This window comes from Biomphalaria glabrata, chromosome 10 (genome assembly GCF_947242115.1).
Source record: "Biomphalaria glabrata chromosome 10, xgBioGlab47.1, whole genome shotgun sequence".
In the NCBI taxonomy this organism is placed as follows: Eukaryota; Metazoa; Mollusca; class Gastropoda; family Planorbidae; genus Biomphalaria; species Biomphalaria glabrata.
The window spans coordinates 30,079,890-30,106,214 of record NC_074720.1 but is presented as its reverse complement, the minus strand read 5'-3'; the positions used below and the strand labels follow the sequence as shown (position 1 = coordinate 30,106,214).

General features: G+C 34.2%; 1 protein-coding gene and 1 long non-coding RNA gene across 7 annotated transcripts in view; both read right to left on the bottom strand.

Annotated features, from left to right (window-relative positions):
- Positions 1–26,325, bottom strand: part of LOC106074928 (uncharacterized) — a 114,100-nt gene that overhangs the window by 9,805 nt on the left and 77,970 nt on the right. For all 6 annotated transcript variants that reach the window (XM_056044064.1, XM_056044060.1, XM_056044065.1 and 3 more), the window contains 6 exons: positions 19,385–19,477; positions 14,232–14,330; positions 13,156–13,254; positions 12,592–12,684; positions 9,951–10,043; positions 9,120–9,245 (listed from right to left, as the gene is read on the bottom strand). In XM_056044064.1, coding sequence (XP_055900039.1) covers positions 9,120–9,245; positions 9,951–10,043; positions 12,592–12,684; positions 13,156–13,254; positions 14,232–14,330; positions 19,385–19,477 — 603 coding nt within the window. The remainder of the gene's footprint in view (positions 1–9,119; positions 9,246–9,950; positions 10,044–12,591; positions 12,685–13,155; positions 13,255–14,231; positions 14,331–19,384; positions 19,478–26,325) is intronic.
- On the bottom strand, positions 258–8,344 carry LOC129928683 (uncharacterized). Its single transcript, XR_008780150.1, has 2 exons — positions 6,094–8,344; positions 258–748 (listed from the first exon to the last, which is right to left on the bottom strand). It is a non-coding gene; the product is annotated as an uncharacterized LOC129928683 (long non-coding RNA).

Sequence of the window (26,325 nt, the reverse complement as noted above, 5' to 3'; positions counted from 1 at the left end):
TTGAAAACTATTTCTTGGCGTATTTAGGATTTATTCTATTGACACAAATACTGAGATCTTCAACCTTTTCAATTGGCTAAACACTAAGTTTAGTTTCCTGTGATGTTGCTAGTTCAGGCTGTCTTGAAGTCAACCAATTACTCTGCAATCGTTTGGGTGTAATTGTTCGGGTGTATTACGTGTAGTTGACCAACAACACAAACAAGAACTGGCACATCGATTGTAACAGGTGAAGAGATGTAGTCAACGATGACGAACAAGTTAATATATATTTATTATGATAAAAGGCCACCGTAGAAGTCTCTGTCACTAAACACGTCGTTACCCTGGAATGTTCTAACGCTAACTGATTTTCCGGTCTCTAACCCAACATATCCCAAACGTCACTAGTCCCGTTCAATATGCGTCTACTATGGTGCGTCGCTAAATAACTAAAATAACTAACCTATATAAATAAGGTGTCTAACAGATTCCTCCCCCCCTTGAAAAAAAAATATGTCAATATTTTTCCACTACTGTCAAGTCTTACAAGGGCATTTTCAATTTAAGGGGAAGACCACAAACATAAAATCTTGACATCTTCATCTTGACATCTTCATCTTGACAGTTCCTCATATTCATGTCAATGTTCATAACAGTTCATAACATTCCAAAATCATCTTCATTAGTACACAGTTCATCATAAAAGAAAATGTGGCATCTTATGGGCACGTCCTACACATCTCAAATGTTCTTCACTGGCAGTAATCTGATAAAATACAATATTTCAAAAAACAATTACAGACTTTATTTACACATTCAATACATTTTTTCTTACCACCCTTTTATACGCTTTTGTCCATTTTTCTTTTATACTCACCCTTTTCCTTAGAACTAACTTTCGTCAATGATATATGAAATGATTCACACAAAAAAAATATCCATACTTACTTTTAAATGCTTAACATCAACTTTACTTATCTCCCTTTTTCATAACATATAAATGGTGTCAATATATTAATATATATTACATACTCAATATAATCATAGTTTATTTACAAAATTGTTTCACTTCAATGTCATTCTAGACAATAAATCAGCTACAATATTCACAGATCCACTAATAGCTTTCACTTCAAATTTATATTCCTGTAGTGCTAAGAACCATCTATAAACACGACTGTTTTTCATGCTCTTTTGCTGTATATATTGAATAGGTTTATGATCAGTTAATAATATGAATTTCCTTCCTATTAAATAGCTCTCTAGCTTAGTAATTACCCATATTACAGCTAAGGCTTCTCTTTCAATGACACTATATTTTTTCTCTGCCTCTGACAATTTTCTGCTTACATATAATATAGGATGTAAGTTATCATAGTTCTGCATTAAACAACCACCAATAGCATTACCAGATGCATCAGTTGTGACATAAAATATTTTGTCTTTATCAGGTAGTCTTAATATTAGTTCATGACTAAAAACATCTTTAATTCTGTCAATAGCTTTCACACATTCCTCATTACAAACTACTTTTTGAGGTTTTCCTTTTTTAAGTAAGTCATTTAGTGGATTCACTATTTCTGCTAAGTTTTTTATAAACTTTCTGTAATAATTTACTATTCCCAATATGCTTTTAATTTGTCTTTTTGTTGTAGGTATTTCAATATTAAGTACTTTCTTTATGTTATCTTCAATAGGGCTAATCATGTTGTTATTTACTTTATGTCCTAAGAAAATTATTTCCTCCAATCCTATTTCTACTTTTTCTGCTTGAATTGTAAGTCCACTTTCTTTTATTATTTTGAACACTTCTTTTACATCTACCAAATGTTCCTCCCAACTATTATTAAAAATACATATGTCATCTAAATAGCAAATAACATTTTCTTTGTTTCCAATTATCATGTTCATCATTCTATTAAATGTGGCAGGTGCATTTACTAATCCAAAACTCATATAATTCCATTGAAAAATACCATATGGTGTTACAAATGCTGTGTAAGGTTTTGCATTTTCTGTTAAAGGTATTTGCCAATAACCTTTAGTTAAATCCAATTTAGTAAAAAATTTTGCTCCATTTAATTTATGTAAAATATCCTCTATATTTGGCATTGGATATGGGTCAAATTCTGTGATGTTGTTAATTTTCCTATAATCAATACATAACCGTATATCTCCATTCTTCTTTTTGGCTATCACAATTGGTGAAGCATAAGGAGATGTTGATGGCTCAATTATACCTGATTCTAGTAAATTGTCTATTTCTTTCTTTACTTTGTCTTGTAAATGTAACGGTATTCTATATGGCTTAAGCTTGATAGGTTTTGTGTCTGTTACTTTAATGTCATGTTTAATAATATTTGTTTTTCCTGGTATGCTGGAAAAAATTTCTTTGTATTCCTGTATTATTTTAGTTATGTCTTTTGACTTTTCCTTAGTTAGATTATTAAGATTAATCTTTTGCCAAGTTTGATTCTCTTTTGTTTCTATTACAGGTATTTCCTTAATATCATTTTCATTGTGATTTTCATTTGTTATTATCATCAAGCATTCTTCTTTTTCTGAAAATGTATTTTCTATTTCCTCCTGAATGTTTTGTATTAACTCATCTTCTCTATCATGATACAGTTTCAAATTATTTATGTGATATGTTTTAATTTTCCCATTTATTTCAATTTGATAATTCACATCACTAATTTGTTTTATCACCTTAAATGGACCTTTCCATTGTTTACCAATTTTATTTTTCAGGTCATTTATTAATATTAATACATTGTTTCCTACTTCTAGTGTTTTCAATTGTCTTTTCTTATTTATATTCTCATGAGCACTTTGTTTGTACTTCTTGTTGTTGTTATATGCTTGAGTCCATATTTCTTTCAATTCTGTTGTGATTGTTGTTTCACTGTCATTATTTAATTTATTCTCATTGCCTATTAGATTTTCTTTAAAAACATCTAATTCATCTCTGGGTTTTCTTCCATGTATTATTTCATATGGTGAAAATTGTGTTGCTTCATGGATGTTGTTTCTATGAGCAAATAGTACATAGTTAATGTAATGATCCCACTTGTTTTGATTATTCTGAATTATCTTTGTTAGTGATCTTTTTAATGATCCACCATATCGTTCACATAAACCGTTACTCTCCGGGTGGTAAACCGAAGAGTATATGTGTTGTATATTGTATTGTTTAGTCCATTTCTTAAATTGTTCTGACTTAAACTGAGATCCCTGATCACTCAATATAATTTTAGGTATACCATGTCTTGTAATTACTTTTTGAGTTATGGCATTAATGATATTTTCTGCACTTGTATTTGATAATGGGATTGCCTCTGGGTATCTACTAAACATGTCTATTACTGTTAGAATGTATTTGTTATTATTTTCAGTTTGAATTAAAGGACCTATTAAATCAATAGATACTTTCTGAAATGGTGCTGTAGGTTCATCCATTTCTTGAATAGGTGCTTTATTCACTAGACTTTTGTTCGATCTCTTTTGACATATGTCACATGAGTTTATGTATTTGTTGATTGTTGCTTTCATTTTGGGCCAAAATACTTGTTTTGACAAATTCCTATAACATTTCTTTACTCCCCTATGTGCTGCTAAATTATTATCATGTGTCATGATTAAAACATCTTTCCAATATTTCTGTGGTAAGACAAGTTGTTTTATTTTCTTATTATCATTACTTGTTTGTCTAAATAATATTTTATTCTCTATACAAAATTTCTCCATTGGATTATTATTGTTTTTATCTGATATTCTTGAATAAATTTTCCCAATAATATTATCATTCATTTGTTCTAATGCAAATGTGGGTGTTGTTTCTTTTTCACTTTGAGATATTTGTGTTTCAAGACTATTTTGTGTTTCCTTTTCTATCTCTCTTTCCTTAACATCTGTATTTTCTATTTGTATTACATTACTGGTTTCTTCTTCTTTATCATTACTTATTACATTTATTGTATTTTCCTGTTTCTCATCTTTTTTATCCATTGATCTTGTTATAATCATACTTGTTATATTTTGTGTTTCTATGTTTTCATGATTTTGTCTTATGGTTTTGTATTTGTTTTGCCAGTCTTCTAATTCTTTTCTTGAACATTCTTTAACTCCTTTTATGTTTCCTACTAACATATCATATCTCATTTCTGGTATTGCAATGCCATCACAATAACCAGTGAAAAATGGAGTTTCAATGTACACCCTTATAGCTTTAAATTCCCTTACAGTGCCATCTGCTAATTCTACTTTCTTAGTAAACCCTTTATACCAATGAGGTTTGACAAATTTAGTTTTTACTGCCAAAGTGTTACAACCTGAATCCCTGATTAATTCCACCGGAATTCTATCTACAAACCCTGGGTACACTGCAAAATTGTTCCTATTTCCTTCCATGAAATATATCCTATCTGTACCTTTATTTTTGTATTCCCTACTGTAACTCCTATTTCTATAATTTCCCCTGTCATTCCTATCTCTACTCCTATATCTACTGTTATTTTGTTCATTGTATCTATTTCTACTTCCAGACCTACTATTCCCTCTTCTACAGTTAGCTGCTATATGACCTTTTCCTTGACATTTAAAACAGATTATTTCACTATATTTTCTATTTCCACTATTTGATCTGTTTCTATTTCTACTTCTATCAACATTTTCTTTGGTGTATCCTATTAAATCTACTTTGCTCTTATCCCTATCAGAAAATGGTTTATTTGGATAGGCATTTTTATATACTCTCATTATCTCTGTTATTTCATCTATAGTTTTGGGGTTTCTTTCTCTAATAAAAGATTGTAATTGAGGATCACATTTATTTACAAAGTTGTCCACTAAAATAAAATTTTTTAATCCCTCATAAGAGTTATTCACTTTTTCTAATTTTACCCACTTATTGAAAAAATCCTTTTCCATATTAATGGTAGTTTGGGGTTCTATTTCTAATGATGGTATATTGTCAAAGTATTTCTTTCTAAAAGTTGTAGCATTATGACCATAGGCATTCAATAACTCTCTTTTTAAAACCTGATAGCTATCATCAATATGATGGTCATGATTTTGGCATATTGTTAGAGCTTGACCATGAACAAAGTCTATCAGTATTTCAGACCATTCTTCTTCAGGCATATTAAATGTAGACATTTTTGCCTCATATCTTTTCAGGAAATCACCAATGTCATCCTTCTGTTCATCAAAACTTTGTATTTTTCTCTTTAGCCATGTCTGCGAATTAGGGTTGTCTCTTTGAGTGATATAATTATTTGAGTTATTTGTGTTATTTCCTTGTTCAATTTGGGCTCTGGCTTGTGCTGCATCCAATCTCATCTTCTCCATTTTAGCTTCATGTTCTCGGTCCTCTTTTTGCTTCTCATATTCTTCCTTTCTGATCCTATCTTGTCTCTCTATCTCTTGTCTTTGACGTTCTTCTTGTCTTTCTATCTCTTGTCTTTGACGTTCTTCTTGTCTTTCTATCTCTTGTCTTTGACGTTCTGTTTCCTCCTTCACAACTTGCTGTACATAAGCTGCTAAGTCCTTTCCTTTTAACTCCATGGCCTTTCCATCCTGCATAGCTGTTTCCTTAACCTCCTTAAGGTCCACATATGATGATGTAGCCATTGTGTTTTATATTTTATATATATTTTTACTTGGCCTATATTAGTTATGGCTATACTTTAAACTTATTTTATATTTAAGTTTTTCCACACTTTTATACAAATTTTAAATGATATGTCTCTATCTATAGATTTAGTAAATGTATAAATCTAGTCTGAGTTATTATGGTTATATTCAAATCTGTATATTAGGTCCAGTATTACACACAAATTTAAATCTAGTATATTATAGTATGTATAATAATACTATTTAGATCTATAGTTATCAAGAGCACTATGACTTTTAGATCTAGTATGAATAACTATGATCAATTTTAAAACCTGGTATGACTGAAGTCACAGTGAAGTGTTTAGAGTAAATTCAAAGACTGTCTAGAGTCTAGATCTAGAGTAGATTATGGTTCTATTTAACCATACGAAACAAATATGTGTATACAATGTCAAATATATCTTCAACAAGATACATATATCTAGAATGTACTACCTTCATTCATCTTCAACTTAATAATATTTCAAAGTAGAGTCTAGATAATTAAATTGTACCAAAGAGATGTACAACAATTTGCAGATCTAAATTTAGCCAGACGATAGTGTTTGACTACATAGCCAGTTTCGGCATTATTCTCATGGCAAAATCATAATTGATTTTAACCGCTCAAACTAAAATTATTTTAGTCTGATTCACAATGAAAGAATCCTACCCGCACTTTCTATCATTACGTGAAAAAAAAATACAGATCTAATTAAATTAATAAAAATAAATAATTTAAAATAATATAAACAAATGAAATAATTAAATGAGACTATCACTATGGGTTGGGATGTGACAATATGGCACACAATGATAACGTCACGAAGTAACCAGGCAACAACGGATATGACGTTTGCACAAACAAAACAAATTACAACCCTAAACGTATAATATAGCTTTTCATCTAAATTACGTCTTCTACCCCGACGGGTTTTAAGGCGCACCACCTGATTTTACTCAGGCTAACGTACCAAATTTAGACAAAATCTATTTCTAAGGGCAATCTAAACATATACTAATAAGAAAAATGGCACTTAGCTTTTGATAAGAAAGATCCCTTTGTTCGGACTCCCGAATATGCTAGATCACAACAAATTCCACTGCCTCTCTTCCAGTTCTGACTCTGTTCTCCGGTGCTACCAGTATCCCACGTAATGCCACAGATGTCCTGATATGCCACAGCAAAATGTTCTAGTTTCTTCGACGACTGTTGATGACTGTATGTGTAGTTCCGACGACCTTGTGTACACAGTTACTGACGAATAAGTTAACGGTTCTTCTGGCGATGACTTGACTTGTGTAGACGACTACTGACAAATAACAGTCTCTTGACGGCAACTTGATCTGGACGACTGACGAATAACGAATTTCTTGACGATGACTTGATCTGGGCTGACGAATAACGGCTTTCTTGACGATGACTTGATCTGGGCTGACGAATAACGACTTTCTTGACGATGACTTGATCTGGGCTGACGAATAACGGTTCTCTAAAATAGTTCACTGCTTCTGCTGCTACTCTGGTAGTACGACGAAGTTTGCTGTTGTACTCTGCTTCATTAGACCAAACTGTCCAATGTAGACTAGGTGAAACCAAGGTCACCTCCAACGACGTTCCGTTACACGATTAACGGTTTTCAACGAAATTAAGTGGATGTAGCTGTTTCCACAACTTCACTGCTAACAAGTCTAGGTATGGTCTAGACCGACGAATACTAGATATATCAATGTTCAGTACTGATAAAGATTACTTCACTAACCTTCCAAAGGTTAAACACAGTGACCGTTATAAACGTGGCAAGCAACCGGTTCAATGAGCAAACTGCTCCACAAGAATCTCTCCAAGGGTAAGACGACAGAGCGATTTCGATTTAGTTAGCTACCAAACTTGTAGTACTCACAATACTTCTGACAGCGGGCAAACTGTCCTTCTCGAAACTGACGAGGTAAAACTTGATACTCAATGTGGCTCCTATGACGAAGAAAAAAAATATGTCCAACAGGTTCACTAACGATCTCTCACCCGTTATGAATGAACGGTTTCTCTGGTTGCAGGTCGATTCAGCATATGAAGATCAGGCTTTGATAATATACTGGTTAAGTAGACCAGACGTTACGATGATTACTGTCCTGACGAAGGTCACCCTGAGTTAACGGCTCGTTGAACGTACGATCAAGAAAATGTAGATCTAGAACAAAGTCACTCTGCGATGCTGCTGTGTTCAGCCGTACTCCGATGAAATCTTATAACTTCGAGTGCACGACCCTCACCTGAGTAAACGTTCTGCTTCGAGGTCCGGTTCGATGTTCGTCGGGCTTCGAGGTTCGGGGTCGCCACTGTGATGTTGCTAGTTCAGGCTGTCTTGAAGTCAACCAATTACTCTGCAATCGTTTGGGTGTAATTGTTCGGGTGTATTACGTGTAGTTGACCAACAACACAAACAAGAACTGGCACATCGATTGTAACAGGTGAAGAGATGTAGTCAACGATGACGAACAAGTTAATATATATTTATTATGATAAAAGGCCACCGTAGAAGTCTCTGTCACTAAACACGTCGTTACCCTGGAATGTTCTAACGCTAACTGATTTTCCGGTCTCTAACCCAACATATCCCAAACGTCACTAGTCCCGTTCAATATGCGTCTACTATGGTGCGTCGCTAAATAACTAAAATAACTAACCTATATAAATAAGGTGTCTAACATTCCCCATGTCATGAAAATCGTTTTGAAACGGATAAAGAAATGCATCAAACATGATTTGTGATGTTGTTGTTGCCTGCTTAGAGAAATGGTAAATCTTTTAGAAACAATCGAAAAAAGGGCATCCTCGTTAATTTGAACCAGTGGCGAAGCTGGAGTGGAGGAGGGGGGGGGGCTCAAATCTGACCCCCTCCCAAAAGGCCCCCACTTGAGAAGGGGCCAAGAAATAACTGTCCGAATTTTGTTTTTACATAAAATAATTCGCCATTATCTCATGTCATGTTATCTGATGTCGAATGTCAAGATGCATTGGCCCTTAAAGTTGTCAAGCCCCCCTGACCCCAGCATCCCTAGTTACATCACTGTCACCAACATATCCGCACCTTGTTAAACCATTTAACCATTGATGTCCAAAACCTTGTGTCCGAAACTTTTGTAAGAGCCGTATCGCCGTTTTAGAAATCGTCCAATCCTACAGAATAAATTCTCTGCTTTTAATATGTATTTTGGGCAAAAATTTCAAGGTGTTAGTTACTGGCTGGATTGGGTCCGCTGGTTGGAGATCAAGCAACACTGCATTTAACCTAAGCAGATAAACATCAAGGACTGCAACTTATGGGGAAAATTAACAACAACAACACCTCAAATGTATAGCAAAGTCTCGTTCTCAACATTCTATAATCTATACTAATGTCAAATGTTTTTGTGAGTTGTCACACTAAGAACTCATTATCTGGTAATAGTCAATCATCTTCAGGCTAGCGAAGACTTACTATACTGACAAGAAAAAGCGAACCAGCCATTGTGACATCGATCTGTGGTCAAACAGCTTCCATCATTTTCAGAACAATTACCATCGGCACAATGGCATGTCCAGCCCTCTTTAAAGGGAAGTCCCTCTGTTCAGAAGAAAAGAACACAAATATATATATATATATATATTTATTTATTTTATATTTATTTATTTATATAAATATATATTACGTTACCCTTGGGCAGTGCGAATCAAATTCAGACATGAGCACTGAGTAGGACCCTTTGAACACATGCAATGTCACGTGACAAGTAGCTATTGGTCTGAATTTCGATCAATTCATTGCCAACAGGTCTCAGATTAGTGTTGGATCATTTTGTAACGATTGGTCTCAGCGAAATAGTTTTCAAAGTGTCGAGACTGGTATCATGGGGACAAACTCAACTTATACCGCCATATCTGTCAAGTACAATCTCTTTCCCTTGTTCGACACCAAATAAAAATATTAATCACCCAAAGTTAATTAACTAATTTTTTTTTAAAATTGATCCTTATGTTGTCATGTACAAGAAATAATTTACAAAATTTCAATTTGATCCGAGATTGAGTGTGGGAGAAATAACGTGTACTAAAATTGTACAAGACAGACAAATAGATTGTGTTAATAAAAGTATTAAAAATGTTTAATCTACGAGAACAAGAGAAGGAAGTTTCACTTAGTTTTTGTGGGCCTCATGGAGGTAGGTGGGCGTTTGTAACCAATAAAAGATGATAAATTTAATATGTCAAAAGTCACTACGTTTCAAAGATGTACAAAATTAACATGAAGTTATAAGAAACATCAGCTTACTTTTCAAACACATTTCACCATAAAAACCTTCCTTACAGTCGCAGCGTCCATTCCATTGATTGCATGTATCCCCTAGACAACCTGGACTGCACCCTTCAAAAATACGTTTAAATAATAGTCGAAAATAACTATTTTTACTTGTAGAAGAGATTCTGATAATGATACTAAGAATAATAAATGTTAATCTTGAATGTATTCTTATATAATCGATACAGTAATAAGACACACAGTGTACATATTTGATTATAAAAAAACAAAAAGAATTCACTGTTATAGTATGAAAAGAAGCCATTGTACCATTGGAAAACTGCAATATTTTATGAAATCGGATTTTTAATATATTTTTTTAGCTTTGTAAATTCAGAAACAAGAAAAAACATAAAATATACTTAAAAAACAAACAATAATTCCTTTATACAACTTATACAGTGGTTATTTCGTTTATTACAACTTATAAATATCAGATTTAAAAGAAAATATAACTTTTTTTTACCACTCCCAATTTCTCCGATCTTGAGGAAAATCCTTGTTGAACGATTGCATAAATGTACGATAATTTATAATATTCTAATAACAACCATTTAGATCTTCACTTAGAAAACGTTGCGTAAAAAAAGTTCCTTAACATTTTATTAAACGCTTGTATGGACACGGCATACATGTGGGATTACCCACAAAACGTTTAGTTTGTTCATGATATTTTTTTTTCTAGTTCCCTAGCCTAATTTGAAATGGTATCTTTTTATACTTTAAAACAATTATAACGATCAAACATGAGTTGTCCCTGTGTAGCCACCTAACTAGTGACTCTTGGACTCTTTCTGTCGAATTTCTAGGAAAGTCATTAACGCCGTTATCAGGATCAATGTCCACGAAGGTGTGACATAAATAGAGGCATTGTTATAATGACTGACTTTAGAACGGTGTCACATGTCAGTAATATTGGAATTTCTAAAAGTAAAAATAGTAGTAAGTTTTACTTGAAAACCTTGCGATGATGTCAAGGTCATCTGTTGCTGTTGCCCATGGTTAACGAGGGTGTCATGTGGCCAGCACAACGGCCAAACACTTTTACTTCTCCTCAACTAATGTCAGGTACCCTTTAGACTTGTGTGAACCCAGAGAAGCTCTAAAGATCCCGAAAGTAAAAATACCAGGATTCAAACCCCTGACTTTCAATTCAGAAGTCAAGCCTTGTACCACTCAGCCAGCGCGCCTTCTATATTGGCATTAATGATCCTGTAGTGGGAAACTGATCATGGGTAATTAAATATTTGTGATCTCGTATTTACAAATGATCATATGGAAAAGGAAAGCATGATTGACAGGAGAAAAAGGAGGAATACAGTGTAGTATATGTGTTCATGTTTCTTCTATTAATATTATCCCGTTTATTGTACTTTATTTTATAGATATATAGATATAGTTAATTTGTCTGCTAATATGATCACTTGTTTTTGTAGAAACCGAAAATTGAATTGGTTTGTCGCCAACTCAGTAAGTGGTCGACTACCAGTTCGGCATAGGATTTTGTTGATTAAAATCCGATCTCTATAACTGACTCCTTAAATCCGTCTTAGCCATCTTTGTTGAGCCACATTTAGTCTTTTTTCAATTTCGGCAGATGACTTCCACGCTGTATAGAGCCAAGCGAGTGGTAGAAATGTGTAGCCTCTCTTGGCTATGCTTTTGGAATTAGGTGATTGTAGTTGGCATTAGATTTTATAATCAAAGGGGAAGTTTTATTGTCAAAACCATCTGTTGGTGGGTTTTAAACTAAACAATCTCTGGATTGTTTTTTAATCAAACTCAAACCCCTTTAGCTACGCTCATAGAATTAGGTGACAGTTTTTTCCTTTACAATAATATTGTAGATGGGGTTTTCAACCTCGTAATTATCTGTAGGGGGATTTTAAACTCAAGACAATCTGGAGGTGTTTTAAACTTAAAGCCCTCTGGAGAAAGGGGGTTTAAACTCAAAAACCCTTTTAACTACGCTCATAAAATTTTGAGTGAGTAGTTTTACAACGAAAAATCTGTTGACTGTTGTATACTTTAGTTTTATACTGAAGAGGGAGGTTTATCGTAAAAACAAAATTCGGAGGGTGTTTTAAAATCAAAATCCCCTTTGACTATGCTCTTGGAATTTGGTGATTTTCATTTGCATTATTTTAAGAAGGATTTCAATCGCAAAACTCCCTGGATAGTGATTTTAAACTCAAAATCCCCTTGTTGCACTGGGTCAAGTGATTGTTTAATATTAAAATCCCACCTAAAATAAACAAAATCAAAGCAAAAATCAGTCGCAAAATTCCATCCCATTATATTTCGGGGGGAGGGGGAGTTGAACCACAAGACCTTTTTTTCCTGGCTACGCCCATGTACAGGACTGAAGAAATTTAATTTTTTTTTAATTAGGATATTCATTGGACATGTCAGCCATGTTGGTGACTGGGATACAATAACGAGAGTCGCCTGACAAAAACTAACATCTATCACAAATGCATTCTTAGACCTTTTATTGGACTATAAAAATTGTGTCATTTATCTTTTAGATAAACAATTTTATTTGTTTGTAGAAATATTTATGTGATTGTGACATTATAGAAGCAATAAATTATATTAAATTTTAATCACTTACTTTTTTTACAATTAGTACCATAAAATTTTTCTCTACAATTTTCACAAGTACCATTGATGACATTGCATATACTTTCACAATTTCCGGGACATTCTACAAAATTGTATTTTCTATTTAAATAACATTAAAATATGTAACAACTTTGCAAAAAATATTAAATAATATTTTGAAATTTAAATTTTTTATTTTATTCATATCTTTTCCTTATCAATTCTGTGATTTGTAGTATAAAAGCTGAAATCATTTTGCGTTGATGTATTGAGAAACTAAAAAAACAATATTTCACTCTAAAATGTATGCTTTCCATTACATTCAAAAACTTTTTTGGCTCCATTTTGCAGCCGATATGAATAAGAAATCCTTTCTATTTTCTTCTTTCATGGCAAAGTATGAGAGGAGTGACCTTTATAAATTTTGAACAGGCACACAAATTCCTTTAGCTCATCTAGTCTAGCACACATTACTTCATATCGTATCATATCAAATATTCTTGTTTCATCTTATCCTATCTAGATAGAAAGACATTTTTAACGGTTATACTATAAGGCGAGGTGAAGCTTTTACCCTTTAAGCAGCAACTACCGTAGTATCCATCTTTACATCCGTTGGGGCATGATCTGTTGGCAGGATTACACGTCTCATTATTCAGACAAAAGTTTTTCACTGTTGAAGAAAGTCACACACTGTCAGTTATTTTCCATTGCATTTCTGATTTAAAAAATCACATACATGGCCATGCTGGAGTATAGTTATTTCAATTAATTAAATATTTAATTTGAGATGGCGCTGCTTGGTCATGGGGGGAAGGGGCTTCTAGCAATGTTCAATAGACAGCGACTATTTAAGGTTTGGAAAAAAGACAGATGAAATATGATAATGAAAAAAACAATTACTTCAATTTTAAAATATACAATATTTAATGAATGACAAAATTAAAAATATAATGACAGATGGAAAAAAACAACATAAAGTTACGTATATATCTACATCTATCTCTCTCGTTCTCTCTCTCTCTCTCTCTCTCTTTTTATATATATACACATCCATAATAGGGGTACACCGGAAAGCACTTTTTGGTGTTTGGCCTGAGCCGGGTTTGGCCGAATAGTAAAATATGATAAATACTCTGATAATCAAAAAAAAAAAAAAAAAACAATTCTGAGAATTTTTCTTTCCCAAGTGTTTATCAGATTTCTGTGTTTCTTGTCATCGTCCAGGTTTCTCTTGCAGGTCTGATGATGGTTTTAAAAATATTTTGTTTTTTGTTTTCTAGATATACGTTTACTTTTAAGTATTGAGTGTTGTGTGTTATAGAAAGCTCTGTTGCCTGCCGCTAGTGGTTCCTTTACTTCTGACTACGTCATTGTTGGAATGTATTATTCTTACTAAATATTTAAACATTTTTAAGTTTTCAAACTTGTTTTAACTTTCATATATTGTTCTGCTGCCTAAGTTTCTCTTGTCATTATAACATACTTGGTTTTATTTTCATATTACATCCTGCAAAGGCTCACATAATATTTGGCCGTACGCCCACAGCTATATATTTGTTTGCTTTTTTAACAAAATTGCCCGTTTTTCAAAAAGCTAGACTAGACATTTTAAACAGTTATACAATAAAGTGAGGTGAAACATTTTACACTGTAAGCAGCAACCACCGTAGTATCCATCTTGACATCCGTGGGGGCATGATCTGTTAAAAGGATTACACGTCTCTTTGTTCCGACAAAAGCTTTTCACTGTTGAAGAAAGTCACACACAGTCTGTTATTTACCATTGCATTTCGTTTAAAAAAATCACAATATTATGCTGGAGTAAATTAATTGAAATTAATTAAATATTTAATTTGAGATGGCGCTGCCTGGACCAGAAGGTGAAGGGGTTCTAGCAATGTTCATTGGACAGATCCCATGTTTGGGAAACAGACACGTGAATGAAATACGATTATAAAAGAAAGAATTACTTTAATTTTTTAAATAGAAGATTTAATGAATTACAAAATTTAAAACGATAACATTAGATAGGTAAAAAAAAATAAAGTTAAAAACATATCTATATATAATGCACCGTACAAAACCACAACGTTAGCCAAGTCGTCAGTAGTGCACCGAACTGTAGTCAAACCGGACTGTACTGATCCCGTCTGACTGTGACACCTCCGCTCTTTATATAGGGTCTTTATTTGCCTTCTAGAACCGGACGGAACGTTGGTCGACCCTTGTTGTTGATCACAAGATCACATATATTGTGACTGGCTTGAGTTCTATTCACAACACTGATCCTTCCTGAGCCGTTATTTTAACACTCGTCTCGGATGACCATCGCAACTCGTCAAGGTTGACCACTCACCAAGCGCTGGCCTTGGATGATTTGAGTTGGCTGTCTACAAACACACCACTACCCCCATCTCTGTCACCGCCATGTTTGTAACAATTTATAATATATAATATTTTAGTAAAGTTAAAGTAACCTCAATGCAAGAGTAGGATCGGACCACATTACCTATACAGACTGTTTTGGACTTATTAGAATCGACATGATGAATGAGAAAGGACAATGACTGCTTGAATTCTGCACATACCACAAGCTCTCTATAACCAACACATACTTCAGGTAATACCACTGCACTGTCTCATGGAGACATCCTAGTTCTTGGCACTGGCACCAGCTGGACATGATACTGATACATTAAAGTGAAACATACTGCTGACACGTAGCTACCAAAGTGCGGACTGTGAAAATCATGGGCGTAGCCAGGGGGGTTTGGGGTTCAACCCCCCCCCCCCCCCGAAATAAAATCCTCCCCCCCCCCTTGGGGCAGAATTTAGTGATTGATTTTTTGCTTTGATTCTGTTAATTTTAGGTGCGATTTTAATACTAAACCATCACTTGCCCCAGCACAGTTAAAGGGGTTTTGAGTTTAAAATTCCCTACCAGGGGTATTGCAGTCATAACCCCCCCTTCTATAAAACAAAACCAAATTAAAAATAATGCAAACGACAATCCCCAAATTCCAAAAGCATAGCTAAGGAAGATTTTGATTTTAAACCCCCCTCCAAAATTTACAATACGACCCTCTACAATATAAGGCTATACAAACATCAGTCACCAGGTTCTATGGGCGTAGTCAAGAGGGGTTTAGTATTTAAAACCCCCTCAACGGAGTTTAGATCTAAAAACCGCCTCTTCAATAAAAAAAAAAGCAATATAAAAAAGCAAATTAAAGACTCAAAATTCTATGAGCGTAGCCAAGCCCATGGGCCGGGTGGGGGTTGAGTTTAAACCCCCACTCCAGAAGACTTTTTAAAAATTTGTACCCCCCTCCTGACAGTTTTGAGTTTAAATACCCCCACACAGAGAGTTTTGAGGTTGAAAACCTCTCTCTTCTATTTTATTCTAAAGCAAACTACATTCGCCAAATTCTATGAGCATAGCTAAGGGGGTTTTGAATTTAAAAAAAAAATTTCCACAGATTTGCTGGTTTAACCCCTTCCCCCCCAAAAAAAAATATTTTGACGATAAATCTTCCTTTTCGATATAAAATTTAAAGCAAACTACAGTCACCTAATTCCAACAGTGGCAAAGAGATGTTACACATTTCTACCAGTGGTTGGGCTCCATTAACAAAGTGCAGCGAATAGTCATCTGCCCAAATTGCAAAAGACTAAATGTAGCTCAACAATAATGGCTAAGACAGATTTTAGGAGTCATTTATAGAGATCGGGTCTCCATCAAGGAAATCCTATGCCGAACTGGGAGTCGAACCCTTAGTAAGGTTGTGACAGAGCGTCGTATGAGGTTTGAGGGACATGTTCTCCGACAAAATGAATTACGCTTAATAAGAGTTGCAATTACACGGAGGCCATTACGAGGAAAGCGCTAACAGGAACATCCTAGTACAACTTGGCGCCACACTTTCATGGAGGTCCTTAGAGCAGGGGGGGTGAGGCTTCAGACATTGCCATAGATAGATTTTTGTGGAAGCAGCTTGCCGCCTAATGCGCCAAACGACACAAGAGGATCTAAGTCAGTAAGAATAGCACACAGGTTTTTGAAAAAAAAACACTTTTTAATAGCAGGATAATGCACTTTATATACCTCAGAATATGAATTTTGTTGGCTTTAAGTACATGAAATAGTGGCAATGGCGGGGAATCTAAAATAATTTCCCATTAACTCAGGAAGAACTTATTCGAGGATACAATAAACGTCTTCCGAAAGAATGAAGGGTCAGAATGTAATAAAGATTAATTATGTACACATACACACATGCAGGCACTCACACACACACACACATATTTTTGCGGGAAGCCAAAACCTCCTCCCTAAAAAAATCCTGGATACTCCCATGGTGATACTTATCACACTTTAGTGTTCCGTCGGACAAGACTGCTGCCTACTTCACAGGGAAAAAGAAAACCACACCTCAATATCGTAAGCACAATCAATCCTGATCTTTGCATCGAATTAAAGAACAAATTAGATGCAACATTTTAAAACTTCTGAATGTTTAAGGCAGAAAACATTCATACGTGATGTTATGTATCAAACATCATCACTGGTCTTTGGGAACAAAACATAGAAAAACGAGGACTGGTTTGAAGAAAGTCTGCAACAAATGTAAACTGCAACATGAAACAAGAGAGAAGCCATGCTAAACTACAAGTCTACATGAAACAACGCCAAAAGAATAGCGAGAAAATGAGCTAACAAATCCTGGCAGGACATGTGAAAACATTAAATCTTGTGCCGACTGTGGTAACATCAGAGGACTATATAAGAGCATGAAAAAGCCTTTGGACCTCCCATCAGCAAGATTTCCCTGTTCAAGTCAAAAGATGGTTCAATCAGCAGTGATCGTGCACTGTAAATGGAAAGATGGAAAGAGTACTATTCAGAACTCTAACAGATTGAAAATGCCATCTCGCCAACTGCCTGCTCTAATTTGCCATCACTTTCAGGTTTGAACAAATTAGATGAAACGACCTGGGTAAAGAAATTTAGCACAACCATTGACATGCTTGCACACAGGAAAGCACACAGAGGGGATAGTATTTCTGCAGAATCCCTTCAGACTGGAAAGCATGTCCTATTCAAGCCACTCCACGATCTGCTAAGCTTGTGCTGGGAGCAAAGAATGGTCCCCCAGGAATTTAATGATTCAAACATAGTAACGATTTACAAAACTAAAGATGACGGCTTGGATTGTAACAGTTCTAGAGGCATTTCACTTCTTAGCATAGTTGAAAAGACTTATACAAGAGTAATACTAAAACGTCTGTAGATCTTGGCAGAACGATTTTACCCAGATTCGCAGTGTGACTTTAGGGTCGGTAGATCAACAACAGCTATGGTTTTCTCACTTTGTCAGCTACATGAGAAGAGCAGAGAACAAAGTAGTCCCACTTTATAGCGTTTATTGAATTGGTCAAGACATTTGATCTTGTCAGAAAAACCGAAACTAGGGAAACTAGTGTCAGCTTTTCATGAAAATATACAGGGCACTGTACAGTTTGACAGTTCCGCCTCTAGTCCATTCTCCATCAAGAGCGGAGTAAAACAAGGATGTGTTCTGGCTCCAACACTATTCGGCATCTTCTTTTCAGTATTACTAGCGCTTTAAAATCACTGAAAGATGGAATTTATATTCACTGTAGATTCGATGGAATGCTATTTAACCTGGCTCGCCTTAAAGCCGAATCGGAGAGACGCCCTAGCTTGATCAGGGAAATGCTGTTAGCTGATGCTGCTGCACTTATATCTCATTCACAAGAAGGATTTAAAAGGCTTGTAAATGCTTTGGCAGCTGCTTGTCAAAAGTTTAGCCTTACAATAGGCCTCTCCAAGATTGAAATCCTGACACAAGACATCGCAGAAATAGCGATACATATTGGAAATCACACAATAACGGTGGTGCAGGAATAAACCTACTTGGAAACAACAAAAGCAAGCAGCCTAGAGTTAGACACTAAGCCGACAAATAGAATAAGAAAGACTTCTGCAGCACTTGCAGAACTCTCCAAGCAAAAATAACAAATTGACTTCGGCAACCAAACTCCTGCGTTCAGAGCACACTTCTTTATGGCAGTAAGAGCTGGGCGACCTACATGCGCCAAAAGGATAGATTAAATAGCTTCCACTTACGTAGTCTGCGAAGCATAATGTGCATCTCCTAGAGGTATCATGTATCCAACCAGGACGTTTTGAAACTTGCCAATATGCACAACATCTATACTTTTCTGACACAGATAAGATTACGCTGGCTCGGGCATGACACTCGCATGCAAGATCGTATAATCCGTAAAGATAGCCTAAACGCTGACTTTGCAAAGGGAGTCAGACCCAATGTCCACTCAAGAATAGCCTACAGAAATGTCTGCAAGCGAGACATGAGAACCACAGACATCAACTCATATAAAAGGAACAAATTCAAATTATACCGCCTCATATGTTAAGTATTACTTCTTTCCCATGTTCGACACCAACAAAATAATTAATGACCAATAATTTTTGTAACTAATTGGTTATTTTTAAAAATTTGATACTTACGTTGTCAAGTACAAGAAGTAGGGTTATGAAAGAATGACGTGTATACCAGACAGACAGATAAACAGTGTTGATAAAAAGCTTTGTAAAAAAGTTTAATATACGAGTAAAAGATATGGAACTTTTCCTAATTTTCTTTGTGGGCTCATTTAAGTATATGGGCTCTTTCTAACAAAACAAGTTATAAAATAAAATAGATTTTACAGATGTAAATATAAACATAACGTTGTAAGAAACATCAACTTACTTTGGAAACACATTGCACCATAGAAACCTTCTTTACAGGTGCAGCTTCCATCCTGTTTATTACACGTATCCTCTAGACAACCTGGACTGCAACCTTAGAAATATACGTTTAAACAAGGTTACGGAAACAGTTTCTGTGGGAACACAAACTCAAAATCGGCCCTAGAAGAGGTCTACACAGGCAGGTAAAACAACATGTTGTAATAAAAATTTAAAAAATTAAAAGTAAAAATAAACTGCTGCTGGTAATGTCATTAACAAAAAACAAACCTCATTTGGGCTGTTTGAGGAAAAACATCCATAAAAAAAGCTAAAAAGATTCTAGCAATAAAAAATCACCATTTGGGTCGGGATTTTGTAATTGGACCATCACAATAGAGATAAAAGACACCGATAGCAAAGACAAACAGACACAAACACTTCTTTGTTCCCCTGACAATCAAATCATTAAATAGAAACTATCTGAAATAAACTTTTCACACATAAATTATGAGTGGGTGTGGAGTGAATGTACATTTTGGTTTTTATAGTTATAATGTTTTGTTTTGTGTAATGCACAAATTGTAAGACAAATTTTTTACGAACAATAAAGATTATTATTATTATTATTATTATTATTATTATGTTAGAAATGAACGAGTAGTCATTCTCTGGCACTGCCAGGGTCGAGTTTCGCTAAAGAGAAACAAAATTCATCGTAGTCCCTTTAACAGTTTCCACTGAGGAATTTTCTGGTGATGTGGCAGGTCTGCAGCAGTACCGCCCTCTGACAGGCAACGAAGATGTTCCTAGGAATGTTAAGGGCCTTGAAGGTGTCTGTGAGGTCAGTTGTTATTGTCCCCTCGGTTGATATAACAATGGGGTATATTGTTATTTTGGACAATTTCCATAGACGCTTAATCTCCAAGCCTAGGTTCCCATATTTTCTTTGTTTTTCTATCTCAGTTTTTCTTAAATTATGAGACAGTGGTACGGCGATATCGATAATGGTAGCGGTTTTTTCTTTTTCATCGATGAACAGCAGATCCGGGCGATTAAAATCTACCGTTTTGTCGGTCAGAATAGGCCTATCCCAGTACAGCAGATGTTCAGTAGACTCGAGAACCTCTTGCGGAGAGTATTTATAATAAGGGGGAGTGTCCTTACCGATCAATTTGTACGTCAAAGCCAGGTGTTGGTGTATTAACTTTGCAACTTGGTTATGGCGACCTAGGTAGGCCGATTCTGATAGGGCTGGACATCCTGCCATAATGTGTTCAATCGACTCGCCCACATTTCCACATTTTCGGCATTTGTCGACAACATTGAGTTTCAGGATATGCTTCTCGTAATTTTTTGTCCTGATTACTCTGTCCTGTATTGCTGTAACAAAGCCTTCTGTTTCAGGGTAGAGATGACCTGCTTTGAGCCATGTTAAGGAAGCAGCCTTGTCGATGTTGACCCCATGTAATGAAGCCGGAAATTTTCCGTGGAGTGTTTTTTCCTTCCATTGGCGAATCTCATGCCCTACGTCGTCCAAACCGACATTGACATCAGCATTGTGTAGGTTCAGAGGGGTTGCATCGGAGTCGTATTTCCGTAGGAAGGAAACTAATTTGTTGCTGGAGGCGAGCAGTTTTGATCGTATTTTTAAAACTTGCATCTTACACAATTTGAAGATGTTCTGCAATCCACGACCCCCATCCTTCCTGGGCAGGTATAACCTTATGGTGAAGGACTTGGGGTGTAAGCATCGAAACTTGGTTAGTAATTTTCTAGTGAGTCTGTCAATGTCATGTAGGTCGGTGTCAGTCCATTTGATCACACCGAACGTTATTATTATTATTATTATTATTATTATTATTATCAGAAAGAATATCAGAATAAAATTCTATCAAAGGCAAATGACAAAGAAGAATGGAGAAAAAAGTTGACAGATCTTGTGTGGTGCACCAACGTACAGCGGACCAAGGGATAGATGAAAGTGAAGGAGAAGTGCGATGTGGCCTAACTGATGGCATATAATGATTATCTAATTGATCAAATAGCTCTTTAAGGGTCAATCTCCAAAGCCTCAAGACAAACAAAACATTCCCGTAAAAAGAACAAATCTCCCCTTCCTTTAGTGCAGTATTCCATATTTTTTCCAGACAGTTACAGTTCACGCGATAATATGAAAAATTAAGTATTAATTGTTGTTTTAAATTATGTTCCACTTATATTTATAAAAAATCCATTTTTTTCTTTTCGAATATAAGAGTGATTTTTTTTTGTCAATGTAGTAGTTAATATGACAGAACGTACGTTATATAGCAATACAATTGTAAAAAATCTAAAACCGTTTGCATAAATGTGTTTAAAATATGGTAGATAGTCATCTCCCTTACTAAATAGCCTCTAGTGTTTGTTACTATTCATAGTAAATAGTTGTAAAATGGTGTGATTTTTTAAAATAAAAATTCTTGCATAGTTGACTTTAAAAATTAAAATGTTTTCTTTAAGAAAAGAAAAAAAAGTATTCGTTGCATCAGAACTTTAAATGGTCTAAAATATCATGATGTCGGATTTTCAATATTTTTTCTAGTTTACGAGATCTAAACGGGACGGACGGACGGACAGACAAACCACACAAAACTAATAGCGTCTGTTCCCTTTTTGGTGGCCGATAAAATGTTCAAAAATAACTATTTCCACTTGTTAACGTAGTCTTTATTGTTCATATCTAGAATAATAAATGTTAATCTTGAATTTATTCTTATAAAATCGATGCAAAATAAGACACAACAGCGTACATATTTGATATATATAATACAAGATTACAAAGAGGGAGACGGATCCCTGTCGGATCCGCATATTCGCTGGTCGACTGTGATTGCATCGAGCAGGGTATGAAACCGAGACGGTAGAGATAATCAGTCCTGCGCGCTAACCGCACGACCAGGCATTGCTCTTAATCTAATGACAAACTGGTTACAAACTAATAGCATACTATTGATAATATACCTACACATAACGGAATGACAACTACCGGATATGTACAATATGTCAGAAGAGCGATTTTTGATAATCTTTTGGTATTGAGCATTTTCATTTAGGCCTAAATGGAACTAGAATGAGGATGTAGATCTACCTAAATTAAACTACTAATTTAGCACTCTCAATATCTATATCTACTAGATCTAGATCTAAGATATATATTTGGGATAATGTAGATGTAATTTAGATAAGATTTATATTAAAAAAAAACAATCAATTAGATAATCAATTAATAGACTAATTGCAATATGAAATATTGAAATATTAGATTAGTTTTAGTATTTTATAACATTTGCAATATTGACATATTGACAATATAGACTTTAGAAATAAAAATCTACACTTTAAGCCTAGAAATTAAAATTATAGATCTTGATCTAGTCTAAATCATGGCTGTCTGGTAGTGGTGTTTGCGCGCTGTACTGTCGTTTCGATTCATCGATGGTCCCAGGTTCAAGCCCTGCCCGCTCCCATCCCCCGTCGTCCTACAGGAAGTTTGGACTACAACTCTGAAGGAACATCCGAAACATGTAAAACAACAAACATTCTAAACTAGACCAAGAAATTCTAAACCTAGATTCTATAATGATTTTAATTAGAACTTAAATCTAAATCTAGTTTTAAAAATCTAGCTCTAGTGTAAGAAAAAAAATCTAGATCTAGTGTAAAAAATCTAGCTCTAGTGTAAACAAAAATCTAGATCTAGTGTATAAAATCTAGATTAGATCTAAATCTAGATATTATGTCTTTTTAAAATGCGAGTCACATTACGGAGTTTAATAAACATTACTATACCGAGTTGTTTTAGCATTTAAAGAATTTATTCCATATGACGTCAAAGGAAAAAAATCTACTACGTCACACGGCCTAGTTAGACTTAAAAATGTCATCTATACGAGCAGCTTGTTGAGGGTTCATAGACATTGGTGCACCGAGTGATTTCTTTTAGCATTTCATTTAAAGAATTAACTCCATATGACGTCAATAGAAAAAAATTCCATTACGTCACACGTCCTAGTTAGACTAAAAAATGTCATCTATACGAGCAGCTTGTCGAGTGTTCATAGACATTGGTGCACCGAGTGAGATCTTTAAGCATTTCATTTAAAGAATTAACTCCATATAATGTCAAAGGAAAAAAATTCCATTACAGACTGATAGACAAAACGCTTTTTTTTTTTGTCTGTCAGTCTGTCTGTCCGTTATGTTAATAGCGGGAAAAAAAAAGACTAAAAGCTATTGAAAATCTGATTAAAATTTAATTTCCCTTCCGAAACATCGCATTAGTTTTAAGTTTCTATAATAGATTGTTTCGGATGTTTATATATTCATAGTGAAAGAAAATTAGAATTCCAGATTAATCAAATGCCGTTAATTAAATTTGTGGGATGGTCTGTTATGAAAATTAGATGTACAATAGCCTTATTGAGATTTTTTCAAACCATACTTTGGTGTTAGGAAGTTGTTTTCCTTAAAAATCAGAGCATAATATTAACGATAATTAGATTTTCTAACGTTTTAGCTAGAAAGTTAAATGTAGTGTTAAATGTAGTGTAAGAGAGAAGTGCGATTTTACATAAATAGAGTTAAACTATTTTTCATAAAAAATCCGGAACAACCAATTTTCGAAAATGAGAAAATTATTTGTTTTATTTATTAGAAGAGGGATTTCAAACATTTATTAGCGTTATTAGATTTTTCATATAAAATTCGGATCATTTTTGGCGACGATTTGAAAGAAAATTAAGGTAATGTAAGTCGATTTCTTTATCGAAACAAAATCCGGAACATTATTTACCGATTAAACAACTTTTATTATGTTTCGGCAAGAACATTAGCTGTAAAATAAGTCTAAAAATTGATTTTCAATAATCGTTTCTAGTAAATTACTTTCTTATTTTAAAATCCTGAAAAACCTATTGTCGATATTTTTAAAAAAATAAATTATTTGACATAAATTTGTTTTAAATTAAAAATTCGGAACAATTGATATTAATAAATAAACTATAGTGACGTAGTGTCAAAGAATATAAGTGTAATATTAGTCAATTATGCGATTTCAAACAATCATTTGACATAATTTATTTTTTATAAAACAATATCCGGAACAACTTTATAGTTAATGAAATATAAATCAGTATAGATATTTTTATTTAGCATTTATATGCTATTTACATTAAAAAACCGGAACAATATATTAAAGATCGTGTGTTTCTTGCAACGTTTAAGCATGGGAATAAAATCTAAAATAGGTTAGAAGAGCAAACAAATATTCATTGGCATTGATTTGTTTTTCACAAAACATCCGGAACAATCTATTATAGATACTTAAAATTATTGCAATATTTCTGAATGAAAAATTAAAGGTTAAATCAGAATTACAATAGCCTCTACTGTTAATCTAATCGTGACGGACAGACCGACCAACAGACAAAACGCACAAAAATAATGTTCTTTTATTCGCTAAACAAAAAATAAATAAAATCTGATTTTTTTAAAAAGTTTAAGGAATTGGTTTAGTACCTGATCATGTTGCGACGTTACGCTACTGCACGAAAGTCGCTGCATAAAAAGTCCATTTTAAAAAATGTGCCTGATATTTACATACAAAGTGCATTATTAGCCTTTATAAACAAACAGAAATGTTTTCTTTTAATTTTAACAGCTAGTTGACCAGAAAAAACATCTTTAACTATTATTTATATTTGTTGTAAACATTTCCTGTACATTTTATAAATATATTTGACTTAGTGATACTGAAAATACACAAAAATAGTCCATCTTTGTTAGCATATTGTAACATTGCCTCCCTTACATTTACGTAATTGTTTTAGAATTGGTGTATTTTAATGAAAAAATCGCTTGCATAATTAATTTTATAAATTAAACGGTTTGCTTTTAGAAAACCAAAAGTAGCCGTTGCACCTAAACTTTTCAAGCCGCATTTAATGATGAAATAATATTTTTCATATCTCTTCTAGTTTTCGAGATCTGAGTGTGATAGACGGACAGTTGGACAGACGGACAGACGGACATTTTGCACAAATCTAATAGCGGCTTTTTCCCATAACGGGGGCCGCTAAAAAAAGGGTTTCACTTTCGTAATACAAAAGTAGCCATTGCAACATTTAGAAACTGGGAAAAATTTGATGAATCGGATGTTCAATATATTTTTTAGCTTTTTAAATCCAGAAACAAGGAAAAAAAACATAAAATATAATTTAAAACAAGATTACAAAGAGAGTTTGTGTTACACAAACTCAGAGGCGGCCCCCATCGAAGTCGGATCCCTGTCGGATCTGCATATTCGCAAATAATATTCAAGAGGTGATTTAATTTTGATGTAAAATGTTTTACACGTTTCGGATGTTCCTTCAGAGTTGAAGATAATTACTTCCTAGTCCAAACCTCCCGCAGGACGACGGGGGATGGGAGCGGGCAGGGTTTGAACCCTGGGCCATCCATAAATCTGAACGACAGTCCAGCGCGCAAACCGCACGACCAGGCAGCCATCCGATGGTCAAAAGTAATAATGTTTCAAAGATTCATTTGCCGTAAATTTAAATTTAAATTTAATAAAAAAATAGTAGATTAGTTTTAGTATATTAAAACATTACAATATTGATCAAAACGTTTGGAAATGAAAATCTACACTTTTTTTTTACACTTTAAGTTTAGAAATTGAAATTCTACATCTTAATCTAGTCTATTTTAGTCTAAACTAGATCTAGAAATTCTAGATCTAGACTCTAAAATAATTTTAATTAGAATATAAATCCAGATCTAGATATACTGTAATAAAAATCTAGATCTAGTTTAAAAAATCTAGATTAGATCTAAATCAAGATATCATTCCTTTTTTAAACGCGAGTCACATAACGAGGCTTAATAAACATTACTATACCGAGTTCTTTTTTCATTTCATTT